The 24,753-nt window shown below is 48.8% G+C and overlaps 1 protein-coding gene across 1 annotated transcript in view; it reads left to right on the forward strand.

The window, feature by feature from the left end:
- Window positions 1–24,753, forward strand: part of LRIG1 (leucine rich repeats and immunoglobulin like domains 1) — a 74,265-nt gene that overhangs the window by 19,692 nt on the left and 29,820 nt on the right. Inside the window, exons 4-6 of the mRNA XM_019536994.1 lie at window positions 20,821–20,958; window positions 22,034–22,177; window positions 23,684–23,827. Coding sequence (XP_019392539.1) covers window positions 20,821–20,958; window positions 22,034–22,177; window positions 23,684–23,827 — 426 coding nt within the window. The remainder of the gene's footprint in view (window positions 1–20,820; window positions 20,959–22,033; window positions 22,178–23,683; window positions 23,828–24,753) is intronic.

A 24,753-nucleotide genomic window follows, 5' to 3' on the forward strand; every position in this document is an offset into this window, starting at 1 on the left:
TGTTCCTGCTCTTCCATTAAGCAGTGTTAAAATATGTAAAGCAGAACTCCCTCGTTGTCCTAATTTCAGTCGAGGGAACCAAGGGTAAAATTGGCAGCTGCAGCTCTCTCCTGGCCTGAAATGAATGTTGTTTTAGTTTTTTCTTTAAATCATAGAAAACAAGGGTCCAACCCCTGCTCAAAGGCAGGACCGGACCAGCCCAGCTTCTATCATCCCAGCTGGGGCTTTGCTGAGCCAGGCCTTAACCTCCAAGGATGGGGATCCCACCACCTCTGGGTACCTGTTCCAGTGCTTCTCCACCCTCCAAGTGAGAGAGTTTTTCCTGTTATGCAGCCTAAACTTGAGCCCGTTGCTCCTTGTTCTGTCATCTGTCACCGCTGAGAACAGTCCGGCTCCATCCTCTTTGCAACCTCCCTCCAGATAGTTGAAGGGTGCTATTAAATCCCCCCTTGGTCTCCTCTTCTCCAGACTAAATAAGTCCAGTTCCCTCAATCTCTCTGCATAAGTTATGTTCCCTGAACTATTCTTGTTGCCCTCCACTAGACTCTTTCACCAGCTTGTCCACATCCTTTCTGTAGTGGGGGTCCAAAACTGGACACAGGACTCCAGACGTGGCCTCCCCAGTGCAGAATAGAGGGGAAGAATCACTGCCCTCCAGCTGCTGGCAATGCTCCTGCCTTCTTGGCAACACGGGCACACTGCTGGCTCATGTTCAACTTATTGTCCCCTGTCACCCCCGGTCCTCTTCTGCAGAGCTGCTGCCCAGCCGGTCACCCCGGCCTGCACCGATGCATGGGATTGTTTCCACCTAAGTGCAGGACTTTGCACTTGTCCTTGTTGACCCTCATAAGATTTCTTTTGACCCAATCCTCCAATGTGCCGAGGTCCCTCTGAATCCTAGCCCTGCCCCCCAGTGTATTTACTACTCCTCCCAGCTTGGTGTCATCAGCAAACTTGCTGAGGGTGCACTGCATCGCAACTTCCAGGTCACTGATGAGGGCATTGAACTAAACCAGGCCCAGGACCAACCTCTGGGGCACTACACTTGAAACTGGCTGCAATCGGGGTCCTTTCCTTGCCCTTTGAAATGGGACTACCTACGGTCTTAGCACTGGGTATATACCACACTCATGCATCGGTGCTCCTGTCTTCCCACCAGTCCTGGATGTAGCGAGAGCGCTCCAGCTAGAGGGCTTAGGAACTTGTTCGGGAAGGCAGAGTACGTGGTGGCTTGAATCCCAGCGCTTGTGGGTTAACAGTTTGCTCACAAGCTTCTCAGCCTGGCTGCAATTTTAGGTGTCCAAATAAGACCCTAAAATACCATTTCCTCAGTGTTCCTGAAGGCACCTGAATAAGTAGCTAGGGTTTCCTGAGATCCCAGCCAACTCCCTGCTATTGCTTTTGAGTTTAATCTAGGCAGTGGATGAGAATCAAGATCCTCATCGCTACACTTTGCTTTGGAGTCAGAGTGTAGTCATTTCATGCCCAGAACAAAATCAGCTCTTTGGAAAGGAGGCGTCGTTGACTACCAGCAGCCAGATTTACTGTTCCTCTGAAATTTCAGCATGGTACAGAAGGTGCCAGGGCAAATGATAAAAGGACAATAACCTCCACAAATCTGCTTAGTATCACTTTCCTGAAATCTGTACTGCTTTCCTCTGCTACCTTGCGATAGTTGGGTTTGTGCTATTCCTGTCATAAGGATCCCATTGTGTGCTCTGTTGTTCGGAGAATATGGCAGGCTGGGCATTTCATCTCCGCTCTTATCGCAGGCAAAGCACATTTAAAGTCACCTTTACTCACGGATGCTACCCACTGATGAAGTAGCCAGTGGAATAAATTGCCCAGGGAAATGGGGCCATCTTCATCGGTGGCAGCTTGGAAATGAGTGTCGTCTTAATGCCTGCGTCCACCACAAAAGCGTCTTTGAGACATAGGCAGGTTCATTGGGTAGATGTGATATCTTTTATAGACCAACTAAATAGTTGGAAAAATTGAGACATGAATTCCTAGGTAAAGTGCCCTGGCGCTGGGATATGGGAAGTCATCTGCATGGTTGTGGTGATCTCTCCTGGCTTCCAAACCTGCTAATTTATAGGTAGGGATTTTGCCAACTCTGATCCAGGGTAAAGACTGAGAATTGAATCCCGAGACATTGAGTGTGTGGTATAATAGCATATTCCTGCAGTTAAAGAGAAATAAATAAATTCCTGGTTTTTCAAATGTTTATAAACATATGAAGTGTGTTTACCTCTGAGAGCTCTCGAGTAGGTTTGCATGCATTAAGTGTTTCCAAAAGCACATTAATGTATATTATCAGAGAAGTAATGGCATCATTGCTGTCTGCCTGACGGTCCTTTCGGATGAGTTATATGGCGCTCTGTCTACATGAATTTGAGAAGAAAGAAATAAAGCACCCTTGCTGCCAGAAGCATCTTAGGAGACTTGCCAAGGAGCTGGAGCAACGGGGGAAAAGCCAGCCACAGCCAAGATTTTCCACAGTGATTTTTTGGTTTGCCTTGGTGTTTGGGTGCCCCAGCTGAGGTGCATTAAAGGGACCTGGTTTCCAGAGGGTGAATGCAAAATACTTTGCCAGGCATGTCCTTTTAGAGTGTCTGAAATCACAGAATCGCAGACATTGAGGGCGGGCAGGGAGCTCAGGAGGTCACATCTAGTCCAGCCCCCTCCTCCAAGCAGGACCAGCCCCGACTACATCATCCCAGCCAAGGCTTTGTCTAGCCGGGCCTTAAAAACCTCCAAGGATGGAGAGTCCCCCACCTCTGTAGGCAACCTGTTCCAGTGTTTTACTGCCTGCCTAGTAAAGAGTTTTTCCTCAATATCTAACCTCAATGTCCCTTGCTGCAGCGTGAACCCATTGCTCCTTGTCCTGCCATCTGCCCCCACTGAGACCAGCCCAGCTCCATCCTCTTTGCAGCCCCCGGCAGGGAGGTGAAGGCTGCTATCAAATCCCCTTGGTCTCCTCTTCTGCAGGCTAAATCTGGCCAGTTCTCTCAGCCTCTCCCCCAGCACCCAACCATTTTTGTTGCCCTCCACTGGACTTGCTCCAACTTGTCCACATCCCTTCTGTAGTGGGGGCCCACAACTGGACACAGGACTCCAGATGCGGCCTCCCCAGTGCAGAATAGAGGGGAAGAATCGCTGCCCTCCAGCTGCCGGCAACGCTCCTGCCAACGCAGCCCAGGATGGTGTTACCCTTCTTGGCAACAAGGGCAGCAATGGAGCAGGCACAATCACTAGTCACTGCCCAAACTATTAGCCCAAGTGTTAGTGAATTCAGTTGAAATAACTATCTTTCTGAAGAGCTTCATCCCAACCCCCCTGCCATTTAAACACTCTTATTAAGTTTCTCAGTCTGATTTCTCGCATCCAACGTGGTACCGGGTGAATGCCCAAGGCAGTTTTCTTCTGCTGATTTCTTCTGGTGGACATGATTTATGCTAAATGCATTAGTCTTCAAGGAAGGTTTGCATGGGCCAGTACATCTAATCTACAAATGAGGCTTGATTTTTTTTTTTTTTTTTTTGGAGACGCAAGTATCGATAGGGGCAGAATTAAATATGGCAAAAGGACCTAGCTCTCCATCTGTGTCAAGGGGTTAACAGTGCTGTCCTGCTGCCCAGTGAATAGAGATTGTGAAGAGCTCAGATGTTATAGTGATGAGAGCCCTGGTGGGAGATGGATTGAAAATAAAGGCTCTTGAAAGCAAGTGCAGTAAATATTGGGTTCTCTTGTGTTTTTCTTCCTCCTCGGTGGGCTAAAAATGAAGGAAGCCAATAGATTAAATACAATCAAACAAGCTTGACTTTTTTTCAATTCACAGTAGGTTTTCCAAAACTCTAGGTGAGTGGCCCTCAACCTTTCTAGACTCAAGGAACTCCTCATTAGACTTCAAGGCAGCCTTTGGCAAACGTCAGCTCTTAGTATTCGCTCTTTTTTTTCTGAGCGTGCCAAAATAATAAAGCTTTTCTCGGAAAGAGCACGACAGGTCAGAATGTTTTTGACACGGAGCGTACCTGCTTGAAATTTCTGGGTTTATTCTGCGAATCGTATTTGCGCGCCTAACCGTGCTCATATTGCATAGCACCCTTGAAAGGGTCTCAAGACACCCCAGGGTGCTGCAGCTCCCTGGCTGAGAATCACTGCCTCAGATATTCAGAGGAGAAAAAGGAGACTGACCCAGAGTATCCAGCTGTTGGTTGACAATATTCAAAGCTATTCATAGTTTCGTAATTGTTTGGGGCCTTACAAATCATTGGGTCCAGTCCCCTAAGCCACTTTCAAGCTACTTTACACTCATGATCTTGCTTGGAATAAGTGTGGACAACAAGAAAGCCAGCAAGAGGATTTCTGGAGGAAAAAGAGCGTGAAATAGGATTAGCTGATTCATAAAGGACCCAGCCATGCTCTACAGAGTGTTTACTGGCGAAGCGAAATCAATAGGACTGCTTTGCTGCCAAGCTGAGCATAAGACTCCCTTGGAAAAAAAAAATCAATCTTCTTTACGGGCTCATTAATGTAAAGATCAATTCACATTAAACTGTAATTAAACAGAGAGGCCTAATAGGGGAAGGGAAACAAGCTACTGCACTACAGGTAAAATATATCGTGACATTTCAAGGCAAGGAGAGGAGGGGGGAAGACCTAAACTAAGCCAGTCATTATGGACCATCCAGTTTGACTTGTTGAATAAGCCAGACCAGAGATCTGGCACCTGATGATAATATCTCTTTCAGACCCATCATTTCTGTTTAAATGGGAGCATCTCTCTCGGAAACAAATCGCATCTTGCTATAAAAACCAAGTTCATCCATAAATTGTCCCAACCCCAGAGAGCTTACAGTCTGCAAGCTGCTATCTCCTGCACGGGGAAAAATAGAAGACTGAATCAACAGGACATTTCCTCATATTTCTCATTATTCAGTCTCCATCACACCCAGCAGCTTTGGGCTCAGAATTGCCAAACACGGGTTACTTAGATGACAGTGCGGGGTTCTTTTGTATATATTCACATCAGAAAATAGCTGTTGCTTTCAAACTAGCATTGCCTGTTATTTTGTCCTATTTAGAAAAAAAAAAAAAAATCACACACTGTTACAAAACCATCTCTTGGACAATTTAATCAAACTCCCCGAGTTTGCATTTGCTGGAATTTTAACATAGTCCTTGCATGAACAAACACATTTCTTCAGAAAGCGATGGAGATATTTGACTAAAAATTATTGCAAGCTCTTCATTAGGGCTGCTGTCCAGATGCTCTACTGTAATTTTAACAAACTGTAAGGATTAGAAGACAATATACTTATTAACCAATTCAAGATGCATCATATTGAACACCTAAAGTTGTTTCCAACAAAGGTTAAATTAACTACATCTCTGTCCTTTAAGCACCGTTTTTTAAAGCTTCAGAATCCAAAGTTAAACCATACACAACTTATTTCTGCACTGCTTTGTTTTATAATGTATTTTACATTTTTCTCAAACGAGTATGGGAAAATCTTTTAAAATCATGTGGTTCAGCCTTTTAATGCAATTTTCAGATAATCTCACTCTGTTTTTACAACCTCTGCTGAGCTTGAGGGGGGTCAAGCAGGCAAATTGCAGAAAGATCTGGGGCATTTACCAAAAGTGAATTCTTCATTCATTTTTTAAATCATGTTCTATCCTCAGAGTAATTCCCCCATGCCACAAAGGAAAACATTGTTTTCCAATAACACAGCAGTGATGGTGGCTAATTTTTTATACATATATATATATTTTTAACCCAATCCAGTTTTGAATTATTTTTTAACATTGAATTTTTATAATTTTATTTTAGGGTGGCAGTAGAGTTGAGTGTGCCAGAGTTGAGGGTTAATTTGCGATTCTAGAAGGTGGAATTAAGAAACAGAAACATTTTATTCTTCATACCGTGGCCATCTTCTGTTCAAACTCAACCACACTTACCAGTCTAAGACACACCAGGTACATCTATACATACGCATTTACTGCGCAGTAACCGAAATTCCTGTGCAGTATGGGTGCGTGTCTACATGTGCGTGCCTGCACTGCGCTGGAAATACGGTGACTTACGCTGACTTGACCATAAATTTGATACCTGCATCATGAGGTATCAGATTTACACCTGATTAGTTACTCTGCAGTAATGCACATATAGATGCCTTACTGTGCACTAACAATGTGCGTGTGGACTGACTTGGGACTAACTTTAGTAAGCAGGAATAAGACAGCGTCTACTCATGCAGGATTAAAAGTGTATTAACGCTGTGTGCAGACTGACTTGGGACTAACTTTAAACACAGTGTTAATGTGCTTTAAGTCCTGCACGTGTAGACACCGACCTATTCCCTGCCTACTGTGCAGTAAATTTAAGCTGGAGTAAGTGCACGTGTAGACGTGCCCACCACGTAACATATTAATATTGCAAGAAAAGGGACTAATCGGGTCTGGAATATATTTAAAACCGTGGCTTACAAGATCCCATGACTTCTTCAGAGGTGAACCGGTGCTCCCAGTTCTGAAGTCATATGGCAGGCTTACTCTGCCCCGAAAGGCAATGCCTTTTCCTGGCCCACTGATTTGGGTTGTAGAAGGGGTGGGGACAGAGCGTGCTTGAACCCTGCATGGTCCAGTTGACACCAGCCGATTCCACTTATATGCCAGCCTCATCCCACGTAGTGATGCATTGTGAGCTGAGTGTTGCACTGCATAATAATTATCCTAAGAGGCATCAATTGGACAAAGTCTCAGTCACCAACCTGATGCAAGCGGACGTAATCCATCTTGAAGCGAAAGGGTTTCCACGCACTTCCCGCAAGTTCTGAGTCGGGTTTAGAGAGTTCGAGTTCCCTTCAAAGGGGAGCAGCACCTCGGACAAACTGAGTGGAGGAATGAACGGCACACTCTATTTAGTCTTCCCGCTCCTTTCTTTTTGCCTTCATACTCTTTAAAAACGAATGGGAAAAAAAAACGTTGGAATAATCAGCCTTTTTTTTTTTTTTATGCAAACTACTTCCAGGAGTTAACATAATGTATTCTTAAACCCACCTCTTCTGTTTGCCTTATTCCAAGTCCATACTAGGAATCTGGTGTGTAAAGTCTGGTGGTTATCCAGGCCAAAGATTGCAAGCCCCGTTCCCAGCGGAGGAAGTTCTCATTAATCATGTTCTCCCCAGCACCGGAGGAGACGCTGTTTTGACTTTTTCCTTTGGGTTGTTGGAACCGGTCTAATCATGTGCCTGTCCTCATCAGGCTTTTCCAATATAATGCAAGCGCATGGAAATGGCAACAGATCTGAGGCTATTCCAGGGAAATGAGTCATCCTTTTTTTAGAAAAGCAGCAGCAGTGAAACAGATCTTCCTCCGACTCAATAAACAGCATATGAAAGAAATCCGGACAAATTTAGAGCCCAGCACGTGTGGCTGGAAGAAAGAAGATAGAGAGAGATGGGGGTGTTTTTTGGAGTCCTGTTTAACGCCACATGTCAATCAAATAGGTTGGCGGTGAGTCCTTCTTGTCCGTGGGAATCGTCATTGTCGAGAACGATGTCGGTCATCGTTTGTAAAAGGAGAGTGGCTGGAGTTGGCTGCTTGTTGGGTTAGGTTTGCGCCAAGTACAAGCCAATAGGCCACGTTAGCTCGTTTCTTGTGTTTTGGGAGGCAAAAATGGACGGGGTACAAGGCCGGGAGCGAGGATACTTGGAGTGATTTCCCTCGCTTTGTTCTAAACTCGCCACGGCGTAGGACCGGGTCACTTGGCATCCCTCTTCCTGCCCCATGAGAAATGGGGATAATGCTTGCCTCCATCAGGTAGCTTTTATTCCTGGATGCATATCAAGTACTTTCAGCTCATCTGATCTCTGTAAAAGTGCAAGTTATGTGTCATGATTTACAGCACACATTACACAAGATGGTTTCCAGATTCTTTCCCTTGCAAATCAGGCAGAGATTAATTGTAGCAGTAATTTGCAACCAGAGTCTTTTGCTAAGGTCAATGTGAAAAATAACCTCATACTTGGATCTTGGGGTAGCCAACATTTATGACTATTAATATCTGCCACTAGATTGTCCATCTAATGCAAGTAAAGCACATCACTACAAAGAGAATTCTTCCGTTAGTTGCTCACAGGCTGGAAGGATTTCAAACATAAATAATTGCTGAGTGAAACCAAAAGGTGCTTTATTTTTTTTTTTTTTTTTTGCTGTCTTTTAGCATGCTGGATTTGTCGGTTTGAGATTCAGTAGTAAGTCCAATTTAGTTCGCTTTGGGGAAAGAGAGCAAGGTTGAATTCTAGCTAGACGCATACTCTGTGTTTCCTGCGCCGTACGAAATATATTCTTTAGCTTCTATTCACATAGCTATTTCTGGCAGACTTTTACTTTAGGATTACAGGATATGAATGTTTTGCAATAAGTTTGACATTACAATGCAGTTGTGCCTGGAAGTTTTTTGGTATCCTCTCCCCCCCCGCCTGCCCTGACGGGTTCTAATTTCAGGTATTAGGTCATTCTCATTCAGGAAATGTTTGTAGCAAAATTAGTTTTTGGAGAGACACACACATGCGTGCACTCCACTATCAGGCAGCGTGTGTTGGCTCCTCCTGTTCACAGCAGGGCTAAAGCTGTTTCATCAGGCCTATTTAAACATTGTTCCTGCTCTTCTGGGCCCAAAGCCAGTGCCTAACACACGGGGGGGGGGCGTTGCAGACTGATCCCATGGGTTTTCTTCTCCATTGCTGCCCCTGGGTGCAGTGACAGGAAATTAAATGTCAAGAAGCCTTGAACTGGATGAATCCCTGAAGTCTAGATCAGGCTCTTGTTATTAGAGGCATTTTGGAAAGCCTGCAGCCTCCGTTGAGTAGAAAAAATAACTCTTGACACTTCAGGCTGGATTTACTGTCACCTTTTACCTGCCTTAAATTCTGCAAGTTAAGTGCAGAGACAGACAAGAGAGATCGTATTAAACATTGTCTTTACCCTTGCAAAAATCACCCACTTGGGGAGGGGGGGAAAAATTGGATCTTGGTTATTTTTTTAAATGAGGGCCAAAACCAGCAACTCTTTCACATGCATGGGATACAAATCCTTCATGTGCATAGATCACTTAAAAGACCGGTCTCCCTAGCGAATGCATGCACGACCCTTGCTGCAAGTGGGAGTTACGTACAAATATTGATGTGGAGAAAGCAAGGAGTTGGGGGAACGCGTGTTCTGCCCAGCTGACCACTTCCAGTTCAGTCGCACGTGAGGAAAAGCGATGAAGGCAGCTAAAAAAACAGAAAGAAACGGGAATAAGCGTGGGTGAGAAGAAAATGTTTGGAACTGTAGAAGATCTCAGCAATTCAGAATGAACCTTGGTGGGAGGGGAAAAAATTAGCCAGAGCAGGCAAAAGTGCGGATGTGTGTATGGCTAATGCTGTCAGGACTTAAAATGACTGGTCTCCACCGGCCCTGTATATACTGCACTGCAATGATGGTTGAATGGAGCAACTGTTAGCTCGTTTGCAAGGGAAAGGAAGTGGCGTTGCCTTGCATCGGTCAGATACCACCATCCTTTGGGCAAATGGAACGAGGTTTTTCTCCGAGCTGTGTTCTTGCAACGATAACTGTGCTTACTTTTCCAACGAGGAGGAACGAACGTGCTGGAAGAGAGCAAGCCGTTACGTTGGACGCGTTGCCAGCAAGTGCCTACCCGCGACCCTCCCTTGGGATGCACCTGGTGGAAGGACACAAGCTCGTTTTTGGGACCCGCCTGCCGGAGCTTGCTGCAGTGCTCTAGCTTTGGGTCTGTTTTCTAATGCGAACATTGCTTTTTGACACGGGGGATTTGCCCCTGCAAGGCTCAGCAGCCTCGGCTGGGCTTGGAGAGCCTTCCCGGAGCCTATTCCCATGGCGTTCAGCTTCGCTGACAAGACAGATAAGGCCTTTCAACAGAGCACAAGTGTGCCGCATGTCAGGACAGACCCGCCAGCCGGCCCCCTACACCTCCTGTGCTTCTGAAGTTTTAACAGGAGCCTGGACTCGACATTTCTCATTGCTCACCTGCTCCTTTCCTCCTCGTGGCCCGATTCACATCGTGCTGGAATCGGTGGGAGCTTCCCCTGTCCCTAAGAGACTAGATAACCCATTCAGGGCCCCGCTTATCGTCTCAGCCATTACCTGAGTCCGGAGCAGCAGAGCCCTTGTTGAGCAAAAGCCTGCGTCTTTTGATCACAAGCCAATCAAAAGATCCACGTAAACATGCAAGGCGGGTGAGTCAAACTGCAGCTCGCAGGCATAAATCACGTGCACTTTCAAGCAGTCTGTTTGTAATTAGTGTTTGGATTAATGGCCCCACGTCTCCAACAAGAGCTGTTATGTTTGGTTTATTCCACTGCTGGGGGGGGCCCTCCCCAAATCCTGCTGAGAAACAAAAGCAACATGAAGCGGCCCCCAGGTTTGCCGCTCTGACGTGGACTCTGAAATCCTTCACTTGTTTGGAAAAGCAAAAGCCAACGCCACGTTTGGTAGCAAGGTCTGCACAAGCCCCTTGGGGCCTGGGCCTATGGACAATTAACAGCAGGATAAAATAAAATGTGGGACTTGACAGCACATCAGATGGTCTGCGATAACTGCCCATATGCACGCTCATAGCCTGCGGTCAGTGGAAGGTAACTCGTAGTCATCGACCTCTATTGACAGGAGGGCTGAGATACCATGGTGTGAAGGATGTGCTGGTTGAGCTGCTAAAAGTGTTTTAGGATCATGGAAAATGAGGGTTGAAGGGAGCTCAGGAGGTCACATCTAGTCCAACCCCCTGCTCAAAGCAGGACCAGCCCCGACTACATCATCCCAGCCAAGCCTTTGTCTACCTGGGTCTTCAAAACCTCCAAGGATGGCGAGTCCACCACCTCTCTGGGTAACCTATTCCAGTGCTTCACCACCCTCCTCATGAGAGTTTTTCCTAATATCCAACCTCAGCTTCCCTTGCTGCAGCCTGAGCCCATTGCTCCTTCTGTCATCTGCCCCCACTGAGACCAGTCCAGCTCCATCCTCTTTGCAGCCCCCCTGGCAGGGATATGAAAGCTGCTATTCAGTCCCCCTCGGTCTTCACTTTTGCAGACTGAATAAACCCACTTCCCTCAGCTTCTCCTCACCAGTCCTGTCCTCCAGCTCCCAAACCATTTTTGTTGCCCTCCACTGGACTCTCTCCTATTTGTCCACATCCCTTCTGTAGCGGGGGCCCAAAACTGGACACAGGACTCCAGATGTGGCCTCCCCAGTGCAGAATAGAGGGAAGAATCACTGCCCTCCATCTGCCGGCAACGCTCCTGCCGATGCAGCGCAGGATACCTGTTGCCTTCTTGGCAGCCAGGGTGCTGGCTCGTATCCATCTTATTGTCCACTGTCACCCCTAGGTCCTGTTCTGCAGAGCAGCTGCCCGGCCGGTCGGCCCCACCGCCGCATGGGCTTGTTCCATCCTAAGTGCAGGACTTTGCACTTGCCCTTGTTGAATCTCATGCAATTTCTTGTGGTCTTGCTGCAGCTCTGGAGATAAGCTCAAGCCCTGCCCTGGATTCATACCAAAATCTGCCCTCAGTTGACCTAGCCGTAAATGGGCTTCTGGTCACATGGGCTGGAGGGTCCAAGGTGGCTGGACGTGAAGCCAGATGCATCGTGTCCTTGTGTGCCATTGGCGACTGCAGCTGGCACACCTTAATTGCACTAGTCCAGCCGGCTGCTAGTTTGTCCATGCACTTGGCTTTTGTTAGAAACTTTAGCGTCAGGTTTTTGCCACCCATTCGAAGGCTGTTAGAAATGGTTGGCGACCTTCGTCTGGATTGCGGCCTACATTCGATTGCAAATGGTTTGCTGCCACGTGCTCTCGTGCCAGCATTGTTGCGTGGACGGCGATGCCATCCCTTGCGGCCACTGGATTGCTGAACAAAGCAAGCCACGCTCTTGTCATTTCTCGTGTGCTACATTCTTGATTTCCCTGTAGCCTTTCTTTCCAGGCTAAAGTCACCTTTCCCAAATGTACATGACCAGTGGGAAAGGTAGATTATCCACCTGAGGGACTGCAGTGGGAAGAGGGACTAAATGTAGGTAGGTTGGCAATGAGGGTCAACACTGGGTTGCAGCTGGGAGCAGGCGGTAGCTTCACGCCCAGGCACTGGGCTCTGACCCCGTTGCAACCCTAAGGAAGAAGGAAGGGTGTTTTTCAGGGCCTTTTTTTAGCAGATTGGTACCCCTGTGAATTTAAAAACACACCAGTCAACCCTGAATCCTAAAATCCTACAACATTATGTACCTGAAAGACCAGTCACAAGTGGAATCGTCTTGCTGGTGGTAGCGTGATGGCCCGTGTAACAGAGGCTGCCTTGTCTTGAGAGATCTTAATTTGCTTTGATGTCGTAACAGGTTTTGTAATCTGCTGGGGAGATAAGACCGTTTCTGTTTTCAGAAGATGAATTCCTTCATCCTGCCTACCCCACATCTTTAACAGCAGGATCACGTGCTGGAGGCTTCGGAGACTGCAAGTTGTAAAAGATCTGGGGAATCGCGTGGGAGCGAGATCACATGTCTCGGGCAAATAAATGCAGATCAAAACCAGGAGGGGATTTTTTTTTTTTTTCTTTTTTTTTAATTACATCAGTTGTGTCAGTGTGCTCAGGAAAAGGCCTCACTCCTGGTGCTGGCCAGTGCCAGAAAGCTTACATCAGTGATGAAAACACTCAGGATCCCAGGAGTACCATCCTGGAAGTTCATGTATCGCCTGGTGTATTTTTTTGGAAGACAATTTCACATCATGCATGTTGCACTGAACCAAATGACTGGCCTGATGAATGTGTCTGCTAGACAGGGCTGGAAAGGGGGAGTGATGTGTGTGCACGTGCATGCACACAATATTGACTCTGCCTCTAAGGATCTGTTATGGGACACTCATTTAAAAGGCCAGCTGCTAAACCTGAGGGTCAGATAATACCAAGTGACACAAGAATACACTGAGATGATAGAGAAATCTATTCCAGTGCACTGCAGTGACACCCCGAGGTGTTTAAAAAGACAGAGACGTATTGCATTTAGAGATACCTGCTTGCATTCAAGGAAAACTTTAAGTGTCTGGGTAAAGGTTGCATGGAGCTGTTCCTGTGACCTTTATTGTGGCACTTTAAGCATCCCAACACAGCTGCATTGCACACATGTGCAAACACACGCTCCCTCTCTCTCTCTGCAAAATGATCAGATTTACAAGAGACAGAGGCAGGATAGCTTCACAACATCCTGTAGGATTCGGGAGAGGATCCGTCTCTTGAATTTTTTAATCCAACCAAGGGTAGGTTTTAACCACGTGTTACGTGCCTGTTCTGTGCTGAGCTCTCCACCCTGCTTTCCCAGAAGTGGGTTTGCTCCAGTGTTACCGTACGTGGGCTCACAGCGGGGCTGCTGTTTTATCTTTTATCTCCTGTTCTTTTCATGTACTGGAAACAAACAAAAAAACCCATCAAGCATTATGAGCATTGCAAAGGCAGCGTTGGAACGACCACCATCGCCGAGCTGTTTAATCAATCCTCTCCTGAAACCTCGGTGATTTGCCTGCAGATCCTTCAGCCCAAAGTTGTGATGATTTAAGGCAGGCGGCAGGGTGAGGGCATGCGTGCTGCAGCTCTTGAGACCGAGCGTGTTGTGGGGGGGAGCACAGTGCGCCACACGCGCTCGAGATGCGGGCAACCCGGAGGGGCCGCGAGCTGAATAAATGTAGACTCCCGTGTGGTGGTTTGCCACGTTGGCTCTGGAAAAACAGGTGGGTCCCTGTCATCAATCAGACAGCGGAGGCTCCCTGTGAAAGTGTTTGGCTCCTGGCGAGCGGGGAGGTGATGCAACTCATAAATGAAATCATCTCTGAGCACATGTGTGCACATACGCACACTTGGGCCTTCCTGATGGGGCCTGATGAGACCGAGCCAATTAGCAGATGGAAATGAGGGCTTGGAGGAGAAGCGGTGCCGGGATGCAGGGAAATCCTGTCGCTGGCACGGCTGGTCCTAGCGCAGCGCTGCACTGCGCTCCACGGAGGTGAACGCAGGTGGGAAACCATTTTGCAGCAAAACTGTGTTAGCACAGAGGGTTTTTTTAAATCCCTGAATTCATACACCCCACCCCCCCCCCCGGCTTCCAGGCCCATCGGTTATCTCACTTTGGAGTCATTTGGAAAAATGCTGCCATCGTACCGATCTCTCATGACCAGGGATGCTGGTTTTCTCCAATGTTAAAAAATCCCCAATTTTCAGTTGAAAAAAAGTAACCCCAAATCCACATTTTTGCATGATTATCATCACTGGTGTGTGTGTGTGTGTGTGTGTGTGTGTGTGTGTGTGTTGGTGGTGTTTCATTTCAATCACAGAAAGAGTGTGGATTTGGGGCTACTTTTTTTTAACTGAAAATTGGGGATTTTTTAAAATCAGAGTAAACCAGGATCCCTGCTTGTGACTAGTCCCTTAAACAGCCGTGGACCGATTTGTGTGAGTAGCTGCTTTCCTGTAGGATCGGGGTCCCCAGTTCTTCCTGGTCTTGCAGAAATACTCTGCGTGCCATTTGTTTGAAGGCTGCGGCCGTGCTCAGTAAAGAGGACAGCCAAGAAAATCCCGTCTCCTAAATGTATCCTGGCTCTCCCCATCCGTGAGCTGGGATGGCGGGGGTGCCAAAATCTCCCCAAAGCTTTGCTCACGGCGCACTGACTTTCATCCAGACTGCAGATGTCCTTTCTGACCTGCCTCAGCTGCATCGGCCCCTGTCTGCGTGGAGCTCCGGGCTCCTCCGTCCCAAACCTTCATCACTGCTAAGACATGCAGCCTGACCAAGAGAAAACCCCCAAACTGGTGAGATGAATTGCTCAGGGAGTACTGAAATGTTTCATTAGCTGCCTGTGGTGTGGATGAGCAGCAGATGGAGGAGTCCCGAGCCTGCCCCACACGGTGTATTTGGCTTGACCGGCTCCGCTGGGGCGTTTTGGCTGCAGCTAGTTGAGCATCCGGAGGGGAAAGGGCCCCAGTGATGGGGGGAAAGGACCCGGAGGAAAGCGAGCATGGGTGCTTACTTACACCGCCTCAAGATGCAGGCCCAAATGCGTGGTGCTGCTCAGATGTTAAGCGATGCAGCCCGCTTAGCACAGCCCTGATCACCCTCTCAAGCTGCATCTCGTGTGCTTCCAAGCCAGCGCCGTCACCCGATTTCGGGGTGGGTGGGACTTGCTTCTCGGTGGAGCTGCTGCGTGGGCTGGCACGGATCTGCGCGTGCAAGCCCGAAGCAGGCCGGGGGAGACGGCAACCCCGTACCGTGTCGGTCGGTGGCCGAGAGCAGCCGGCTCGCCCGTGAGAGCCTTTGAAAGGGCAGCAGCGAGGAAGCTGGCTGACTCCAGGTGCACGGGTTTCTCTGCGGCCGACCCCCGAGCGTAGCGGCCCCTTGACCTGCCACTGGTCCGCTCCGGTTGTGCATGCCGCGGCCACCTGAACAAACAGGGCCGGGGCCGCGTCTGGGGCAGGCCGGAGGATCTGCCGAAATCTCCCCCCCCGGGAGCCGGTGATTCAGAGCATCTGAGAAAAGGGGGGGCTGCCGAGAAGGACGCTCGCTTCCTGCCTGGAGCAGAACCCAGGCAGCGCTGCTCCGAGATGAAAGCAGCACTGTTCCCTTAAAGAAAGGCCGGGCACATTCACGCTGACAAAAATGTGCATTGTTCTGCTAGGAAACGGTCCCCAGCCTGCGGGATAATCTGGTGCAGATTGATAAGAGGGGTGCAGGCAGCTAGGCTGACCTGCCAGCACGGCTAGCAAGGCACGACCTGTTGCATGGGAGGGAGAAGAAGAAAGCGCCGTGCCGCGCTTTGTCACAGACTTGTCCGTGTCTCCTTGGGCGAGTCATTTAGTCTCCACACGCCATGTTTGGTCCCATTGTTCTTGGGCTGCTTTCAGAAGCAGAGTTTGCCTGGCAGGGACCGCTTGGCAAGGACAGCGCGTTGACTAGCAATCCGCCAGGGTCTCACGAGAAACCTTATTCCCCCTGCGCAACAGGCTTCCCGAGACGCTCGTGCCCGGTGCTGTGCAGCGGGGTGCACGGTTCTTCACAGGAGGTCTCCCCTTTTCCTTTAAAGAAATAATTGCGTAAGGCAAAAACTCAGTCTCCCTGGGGAGCAGGATCTCAGCTGGTGGAAAAGTTCACAGCTACACTGATTTCAGGGGGGCTAGGACTGCTGATAGAGAAGCAGAGGACTGAGAGGGGTCTCCTGGGCCATGGAGTCCTGCCCCCCATGATAGCAAGCCAAATAATATTTCCTCCAGCCCCACAACCACTGAACTCCCTTCATTTTTGATGTTCTTCCCCTGTGCTCAGCCGCAGCTAAAAGCAGTGCGAGCCCCACCAGCGTTCGTCCCCCTCTGTGGTTTTAATCCGAGAGTTTTGGAGTAGCCCGAGTGTGGATTCGAGAGAGCTGCAACATTTTGGAAGCAGAGTTTGTGGTAGAGGCGATATCTTTTATTCCACCAACTAGGTTTTTGCAAAAAAAACAAAAAAACAAAACAAATCCCTTTAATTGCAGCGTTTTGGTTCACATTTGCTAAAGGCACGGTCAGAAACTTGCTCCCTTTTGCGGCAGGTGAGAGCATCACCCTGCGGCATGGGATGGTTGTCATTAGCCAAGCTGCCCTGCAGCAGAGTCCGGGGGGAAAGCGCCCTGTTTACGAGGCCGATGGGGAAAACGTGGCCGGAGCAACATACGCACGTGCTGGTCGCAGGCAGAGAGCAGAGGACATGAGAGTGTATCTGCTCTGTCTCCTATAACCCTGTCTTGGATCTAACACTTGACCAGGCCCTTTGTGCCTGGTCTTTCCTTGCGGCGCCACACCTCGTGGGCCTTTCCATCCCAGTTCGTCATGGAGCTCGGGCTTGGCCATTCTGGCCATATTAATTCAGAACAAACTCGGGCCTTCCTCCCTAATGCGAATCCTGACAGTGCATTTGAATATTAATAGAAGCGCTGCACCAGAAGTGCAAAGCCTCTCTCCCTTTTGAAGCTTGATTTGATTTTTGATGCAGCGAACAGGTGTTGGTTTCAGAGGTTCGCTGCATTAAGGTTTTCTTTCAGCCTGCCATGTAAACTGACACTAGATGAAGGCTAAGCATACGACTTCTCACCGCTCTGCTCTTCTTTTACACCACCCATTTTCGTGGCAGACTCATGCCGCCCTGACCCAGGCTTGGTGTGCACGAGAAGGTTACACTGATTGAATTTAAATCCGTTTTTAATTGATTTAGTTTAACCGGAGCAAACCCCTCTCGCTTTCCTGGTAAAGAAAGGCTGGTTTCTGTTTGGCTAAAACCACTTTCTAAGAAACGTAGAAGCAAAACTGGAAATCAGCTGCATCCAAAGAAGCCTCAAGAGCATTCATGCAGCTTTCTGTGTCGTTTTAACTGAACTGGTGTAAAGCCATATTTTAAGTTGCTGCTTTATTATGTGGACAAACCCTTTGACATAAGGAGAGATGAATTCTCCCATCAGCTACTATTAGAGGAAACTGCCTCGCAGCCTGTTCATCAGTAAGTATTCACAGAGGCCGCCTCTACACGAGACGCTGGCTGCACAGTCATCTAGCACTTGCATACCCAAGTGCTAAATGACCATGCCGTAACCGGCATTACCCGCACGGCATCCTGGTGACGAGTAGCTCGTTACTACTGCGCAGTAGCATCGCATTGCGCCTTGACGCTGCTGTGCAGTACTACGAGCTACTCCGCAGTAAGCGTCTCATGTAGACACGGCCAGAGACACTTAGTGCTGTGACACTCGCTGGGATTAGACTGTAACATTACCTCGAAAATCCCGGCCTAGGTTCTTGGAACTGCCCTGAGCTTTTGAATGCTCCCCACCTGTCTTCCCCAGCCTCCACCTTAACACAAACCCACACAAGCCCCCTCTTTGTTCCCTTTGACTATCTTATGTGCTTTGCATTTTAAATAACTAAGCGCTGCTGCAGATTGCGAAGGGAATGCTGACTGCTCGAGTTGGGAGGAACTGGTGCTCAGAGGGGGTTAAGCCTGGCGCGAAGCGGTTGGTTGAGGTTAAATTTGGATTAATGGTGGCCATGCTCTGCAGCTGCACGAGGTATTTGGCTGGGGAATTGTAGTGCTTTGCATTATGATTTAGCTCCTTTCCTCCAAAAGCCTTTTACAGTCCCTGCAGAGCTCAAAGAGTTCAACTTTCCAGTGCCCTGATTGCGCAGCGAGCTCCTTTTACGGACAGATACGCTGGAGGTACCGAGGGGTTAAGCAACTTGCCCAAGGCATATGAGTCAGTGCCAGAGCTGGGAATAGAAACTGAGAGCCTTGGCTTCCCATCTTGGCTCTCCTCACTTGGTCTCTGATTGAGCAGAGTCATCTTGTGCTCTTGCAGTCACACAGGCTAAAATGAGACAGTAAAACTTGTCTTCCCTGCGACATAGAGCAGGTGACGGGGATGGGGAGGGATAAGCCTGGCTGGGACGGAGCAAGGGTGCCAGCCGGTCCAGTCAGTGCAGCACAGGAAGTTAAAACAGATGCTGCCCCGGTCCTCGCTCAGGGGAAAAGGTGGGGTCCTAATGACCCCCCAGCTTTGAATCGCCTTGGGAATGGTAATACCGGGTGTGTCTACATGTGCACGTTTAACCAAAATTACTGCGCAGTACGGGTGTGTGCCTACATGTGCACTCCCATACTGCACAGTAAATATGGCAAAAGTCGCACCAATTTGTGCTGATAGTGTTACTGAGCAGTAAAGCATCTCCATGTGCATTGCTGTGCAGTAACTAGTGTCCCAAGTCAGTCCAGACACGGCGTTAATGCACTTTAATGCCTGCACACGTAGACTCCGGCCTATTCCCCCTTACTGCACTGTAATTTACTGCGCAGTAAATTTAAGCTGGCGTAAAGGCACGTGTAGATCCACCTACTGGCAGCAAAAAAGCTGTGAGCCACAGCAGGAAGGATTTAAACCCATGTTTCAGTGCCTGGAAGGCATGAAAGAGAGCACGTAATCAAGCTACATCCATGTTTCCACGAGCAGTCAGACGCCCCGGATTCAGTGCAGCTCTCCAGCACGTGCGTGGTGTGAAGCACGACCTTGATGCGAAACGAGCATCTCCCTGTTTTCTCGAGCTGCGCTTTGGACGCAACCCGTTTCAGCACTTGCTCTGAAAAGGCCCTGCCAACTCGCAAGATCCTACTTGTCTGCCCATTGCCGTCTCTTTGGCACCTGTGAAACTTTTACTTTGCGGATAAACGAGGATTTTTTTAGAGGGTGAGGCAGCCAAATGTGAATCATCATAAATCAGTCTGTTTTAAGTGATTCAGTTCAATGTTGTGTGATATTTTTTTCAACCGCTGGCAAAAGTGGCTGAGAAGCATCGTGTTCTTATTCATCGGAGGGGGGTGAGGGAGAACATCCCTCTGGAGCTGATCACATCCCTCGTCGTGATTAAGATGCATTTGCTAGTCTGTGAGCTTGGCTTGCAGAGGGCTTATAAACTCCAGGGAGGGTTTTAAATAGAAGGGCCAGGAGGACAGAGATGGGTTCAGAGAGACGGACCAGCACAATAGCACCAAATGCAATTGGGTCAAGTGTTTATTTGAAAGAGATGCTCCACTTGGGCAGGAGAGCTGGGTATCTCTGTTTTGCATTCATGAATGCATTGACTGGGTGCTGGCTCTCTTCATTTTCTGCTTACCCAGGGGGTAGTGGGCTTGATTAATCCCACTCTGCTCTCTCTCATTATTCAGCAGGTTCTCAAGTGTCTGTGAACGTCTCTATTTAGGGCTCCTCCGTGTCAGCCTTGCCAATAATCTCAGTGATGGTTCACTCCGGTCTGACTTCACGTCAGGCATCTGCTTTGCTTCTTGTGACTAATGCACTATACTCTGGAGGGGGGGGAAGTAACTGTTCTTCCTACTGATTGAGGCCAAAAAGGAATCGGAAAAAAAAAGGAGGGGAGGGAGGGAGATTTTATTTAAAAAACGCTGGAGGTGCAGACAGTTTTTGGAGCTTTTTAACTGTTTGACAGCTGTGGAAATGCAGCGAGTGACTCATAATGCTCCCTCTGAGCAAAGCCATTTCATTTGAAACCTGCAGACTGTTGGTAGGGACGCGGCGGACTTGGACGCTTCCTGTAGGGCTAGATTCTGCCAGCAGTGCTGAGGGCCAGCTTGTCCTAATGCAGGTATGGAGCCAGCAATATGGGTGGAAGGGACTGTAAAACTTAACTCCCCCGTCTGCTGTTTCTGTGCCTTACAAATCATCCTAACGGGCTTAGAGCTGGGATCTCTCAAAGGCTATCAGACATTAGACAGCAACTTTGCCTGGGACTTTGGGCCTCTACCTGTCTCCATCCTTTAAGTCTCTGGGTTACATGCTGCTGGAAATGTGCCAGATCGCTGCCTGCCCGGGTATCATCCCGCTCTAGGCACCAGGCCGACATGAAAGGGGTGCGGGATGGGACCACGCGTTCGGAAGGGCAGGAAAGGGGTTATACAAAAAGCAAGGGTTGCTGCCCCCAAACCAGAAAGGACAAGTTCAAACTCTGCCTAAACTCATGATTGCTTACTGTCTGGTTTAGGAGCTTTAGGAGCACTACAGGGCCCGTGTGCGTGTCTCTGGCACCGTGGTATCCTAATGGGATGGTCGCTAGAGAAACCCAGCAAGTTGCCTGCGGGACAGGCTGGCTGGCAAGTGCCAAAATCTCTGGTTCTGTCTTTTCCCCCCCTTTTGGCAGACCTCTCCAATTCTCATCCTGTCTGTTTCAGACATCACAACAGGATCCGGAGCATCGATGCGAGTCAGCTGAAGCCCTACATTGCCCTGGAAACGTTGGACCTGAGTTTCAATGACATCACGGAAATACGAAGCGGTTCCTTTCCGCAGGGACTTCACATAAAGGAGCTGTAAGTTGTTTTTTTCTCTTGCCGGGAACAGTATTTGTTGAATAGCTGCAGCAGGGAGGACGCCCAGCCACCACCTCTGCGAAAGAATCGGTACCAAACCCTCTGAATTATACCTGCACCCACGTGCGATGGGGAGGTGGAGCTCAGGCGCTTGTTCCCAGTGGTGATTTCTCACTCTGGGTGTCCCGTCGTCCGAGTAGTAATGCAAGTGCTGCTATTTTGCCAGCTGCAATGAAAACAGTGACCGAGTAAGGCACACATGAACGTGTCCCGCCAAGCTTTGAACACGTGAAGCCGCAGCAGGGAGGTACACACTGGGAGGCATACGGGTGGGAGAAAATAGCTGTTTCCCTTTGGATCGTGTACTTGTCCCTGAGTGACAGCTCGCTCAGGGAACCCACCCATAGCGAACAGGCTGCAAGGACTCGAACCAGAGCCCCAGTGGGCCCTGCGGGGAAAATGCAGCGTAATCTGTATATGATTCATGTGACAGCTGCTCTAGAAGCTGCAGCCCCATGAGTTGCTTTCATAATTTCAAGCGGTCTTCAGAGATTGCGCTTTCAGGCCCTCTTTGCATACGATGGATGACTGCGTTATGGGTCTGATGGACAGCACTGCTAACAATCACCTGCATTGGAGTGGAGGGGGTTTAAGGTCTCTCAGGAGGGAATCAGCACTCTCCCAGGTTAGACCCCAGCACGGGCTGTGGGCAAGATGGTTTGCTTTCATTCACCCAAAAGCCTGGACCCCAGCATGGGTTCTGGGCAAGGTGATTTGCTTGCATTTATCCAAAAGCCTGGATGGGTTGTGGGCAAGGTGGTTTCCTTGAGTTTATCTGAAAGCCCGGACCCCAGCGTGGGCTCTGGGCAAGGTGATTTCTTGCATTTATCCAAAAGCCTGGACCCCAGCGTGGGCTCTGGTAAGATAGTTTGCTTGCATTTATCCAAAAGCCTGAGCTATTTAAATGGAGCATATCTACCTTCATCCTGCTGTTCGGCCACCGTGCAAATGCTGATCACCCAACAACGAAGACCTCTGACATAACCATGAAGTTCTCTGTGATGGTTTATTGCAGCTACCTGGGGAACAACAGAATCAGTGCCCTGGAGCCTGGTGCTTTTGATAGTCTGTCACGCTCCCTGCTAACACTCCGGCTGAGCAAAAACAGGATCGCCCAGCTTCCTGTCAAGGCATTCAAGCTACCCAGGCTAACTCAACTGTGAGTAGAAATGTGCACTTTAATTAAGGCTAACCAAACTTTATGGAGACAAAATTTCCCTGAGGACATGTACACCAAGTGCAGCCCTTCCTCACTCTCCATCTATAAAACTCAGAATAAGTTATATTTAATAGTCCTATGGCAGCACCTCATAAAACAAATTGGGAGAGGGTTCATTTTGTCTCAGACCCGTTGGCTTATTTGGATCAGACTCTGGATGAAAATGATAGGGAGTTGTTGATATAGACAAGTGTCTCAATTCTTGACTATATAAAATGTATTAACTGTCCCTTACAACAGCTGCTCTTTTTTTTTCCCCCCCCTCGGTGGGAAAATTTGGACAGCCGGGGCTGAGTGACAGTGTTGTTATGAACAACTGTATTGTTATGCTTTCGAGACCACACAGGTATCTTTATGTGGCAATAAAAATGCAGCGAAGGGAGGTTGTTAAACTGTGCAGTGATATTTGGGCAGACACACCAGTGCTGTTGATGGGTTAGCACGCACATTGTTATTATCCCAGCTGCAGTATGGAGTAAGCTGCCCGGGCACACATCTACATCTGCAGCTATAAATGGGCTTTATAGGCAAAGAGTTGCTCTAATTGTTTGACTTTTCCCCTCTGTTTATAGCCTTTCTGGGCCTGATCCAAAATACCCTTTCCACTGGGTTCAATGAACTTGGGTTTTTAAAGAGCAGTAAGCAAACCAGTACCTTTTGTGGAGCTGGGATTTCATCTGCTGTGCTTAAGGGTAGCAGGTCATGACGTGCCCCATAGCTCCCCTGGGTATTACCCCCATAGGATGGGAGCAGCTGATGGCAACCATCGGACATAATGGTACTCCCGATTTTTCTTTTTTTAAGCATTGATTGCTTTTCAAACAACAGACAGGAACAAACAAAACAGAGCTGAGATCTCCAAGTGCAAAAAAAACCCTTTTGTTTTTGTAGAAACTTCTTTCTTAATCTTTTCTTACAATACTGTGGGGTGGGGGGAGAAGGCTAGAGTTGTCTGGGGAACTGAATGTTGTCCTTTCAGACCTAGTAATAAAACGTGCACCTGGCTCGCAGTTCATGTGGCTCATGTTTATGTCAGAGTCAATTTTGCTCCTGGAAAAACAAAGGTTTGCAAGGGAAATACTGCTGAGCCTTCGATCTGGTGGTTCAGGCAGGGCTTTCACATGAGGGCAGATGAAGTGTGAATGCTGGCGAAAAGGATAAAGGGCTTAATGGAAACGGCCGTTGGAGGGAAAGAATTGCAACTCGGCATCTCTTCCGCTTCTCCTCCGTATAGCAAAGCTTTCCCAAGAGCGAGTTTGTTTAAGAGGGAATGCGCCCAGCTGAATTTCCTGGCCAGCTCCAGTATCCCGTGTTTCCGGTGCCCTTCTGCTCCCTCGTGGGAGCGGCTCACGGAGGAGCTTGCTGGCACTCCTCCCCGCGTTGTGCAGCTGATCCCACGAGAAAGCGCGGGGGTTTAATACGCGTGTCCCGTGTCGGTGATTGCAGGGAGCTGAACCGGAACCGCATCCGCCTGATCGAGGGCCTCACCTTCCAGGGGCTGGACAGCTTGGAAGTACTGAAGCTGCAGCGCAACAACATCAGCAAGCTGACGGACGGGGCCTTCTGGGGCCTGGCAAAGATGCAAGTGCTGTAAGTTGGGCGATGCGCGTGCTTACTGGAGGCGGGTTGCTTTTCTCCCAGGGTCTCCCCTCCTCTCTCCCGCGTTGACCCGTGTCCTACCAGATTGCTGCCGCATGCCCAGAGGTTGCATGGTGGCAGGTGGGGGACTTTTGTGCTCTGATGCTGTCAGTTCTGGCTCAGCCCCTATCCGAATTGCCAGTCTGGGCTCTGCTTCGTCACATCCCTGCTGCAGACAGGAGGCAGGTGTAAAAGGGACCGGCAAATGGACATAGTTCCTCCTTTGCTGTGGATTGCAGGCCCTTCCCCTCCTTCCAGCAGGCTCTCACGCTGCTGCCGGTGTGGTGTGCGTGCCTCCTGTGCTTGAGTGGGTCTGCTCCTTGGAGACACCCTTTTCAGCAGAAGTGATGCTCTCAAGGTAGACACTCCTTTTAGTCCCAAACCTTCACCAACTACCTCCCCTCTCCCCAAATTAAAACTCACCCAGCACAGGGCTCTGACCCCAAGAGGTAGAAATGCAGAGACTCCATAAAGACACTTCAAGACTCAGCTTTTGGAGCTGACTTTATCTGGAAGGTGTCTGGATACCACCAAGATCGGCAGCAACATAAAACTGTCAGATAGATGGAAACTATATACTGTATGGTGGGATAATAAATATAGGTGGGGTGTGTGTCTGTGCTGGTGGTCTTCAATCTTTCTAGACTCAGGGCACCCCTTGCAAAATGCCAGCTCTTAGTTTTCACTTTTTTTGCCTACAGAAAAATAATAGAGCAGTTGTTCAGTGGCAAAGAACTCAGAAAGACGAGAGCTATGGATTTCTGTTTGAAGTCTCGGGTTTATCTTGTGAATCATGCTCGTAAACCATTGTGTGATACCCAAAGTCACCCTTGAAAGGACCTGAAGGCGCCCTGGTTGAGAATCACTGGTCTATACAC

Source organism: Crocodylus porosus, unplaced genomic scaffold, assembly GCF_001723895.1.
Source record: "Crocodylus porosus isolate Cpor-Errol unplaced genomic scaffold, CroPor_comp1, whole genome shotgun sequence".
Lineage (NCBI taxonomy): Eukaryota > Metazoa > Chordata > Crocodylia > Crocodylidae > Crocodylus > Crocodylus porosus.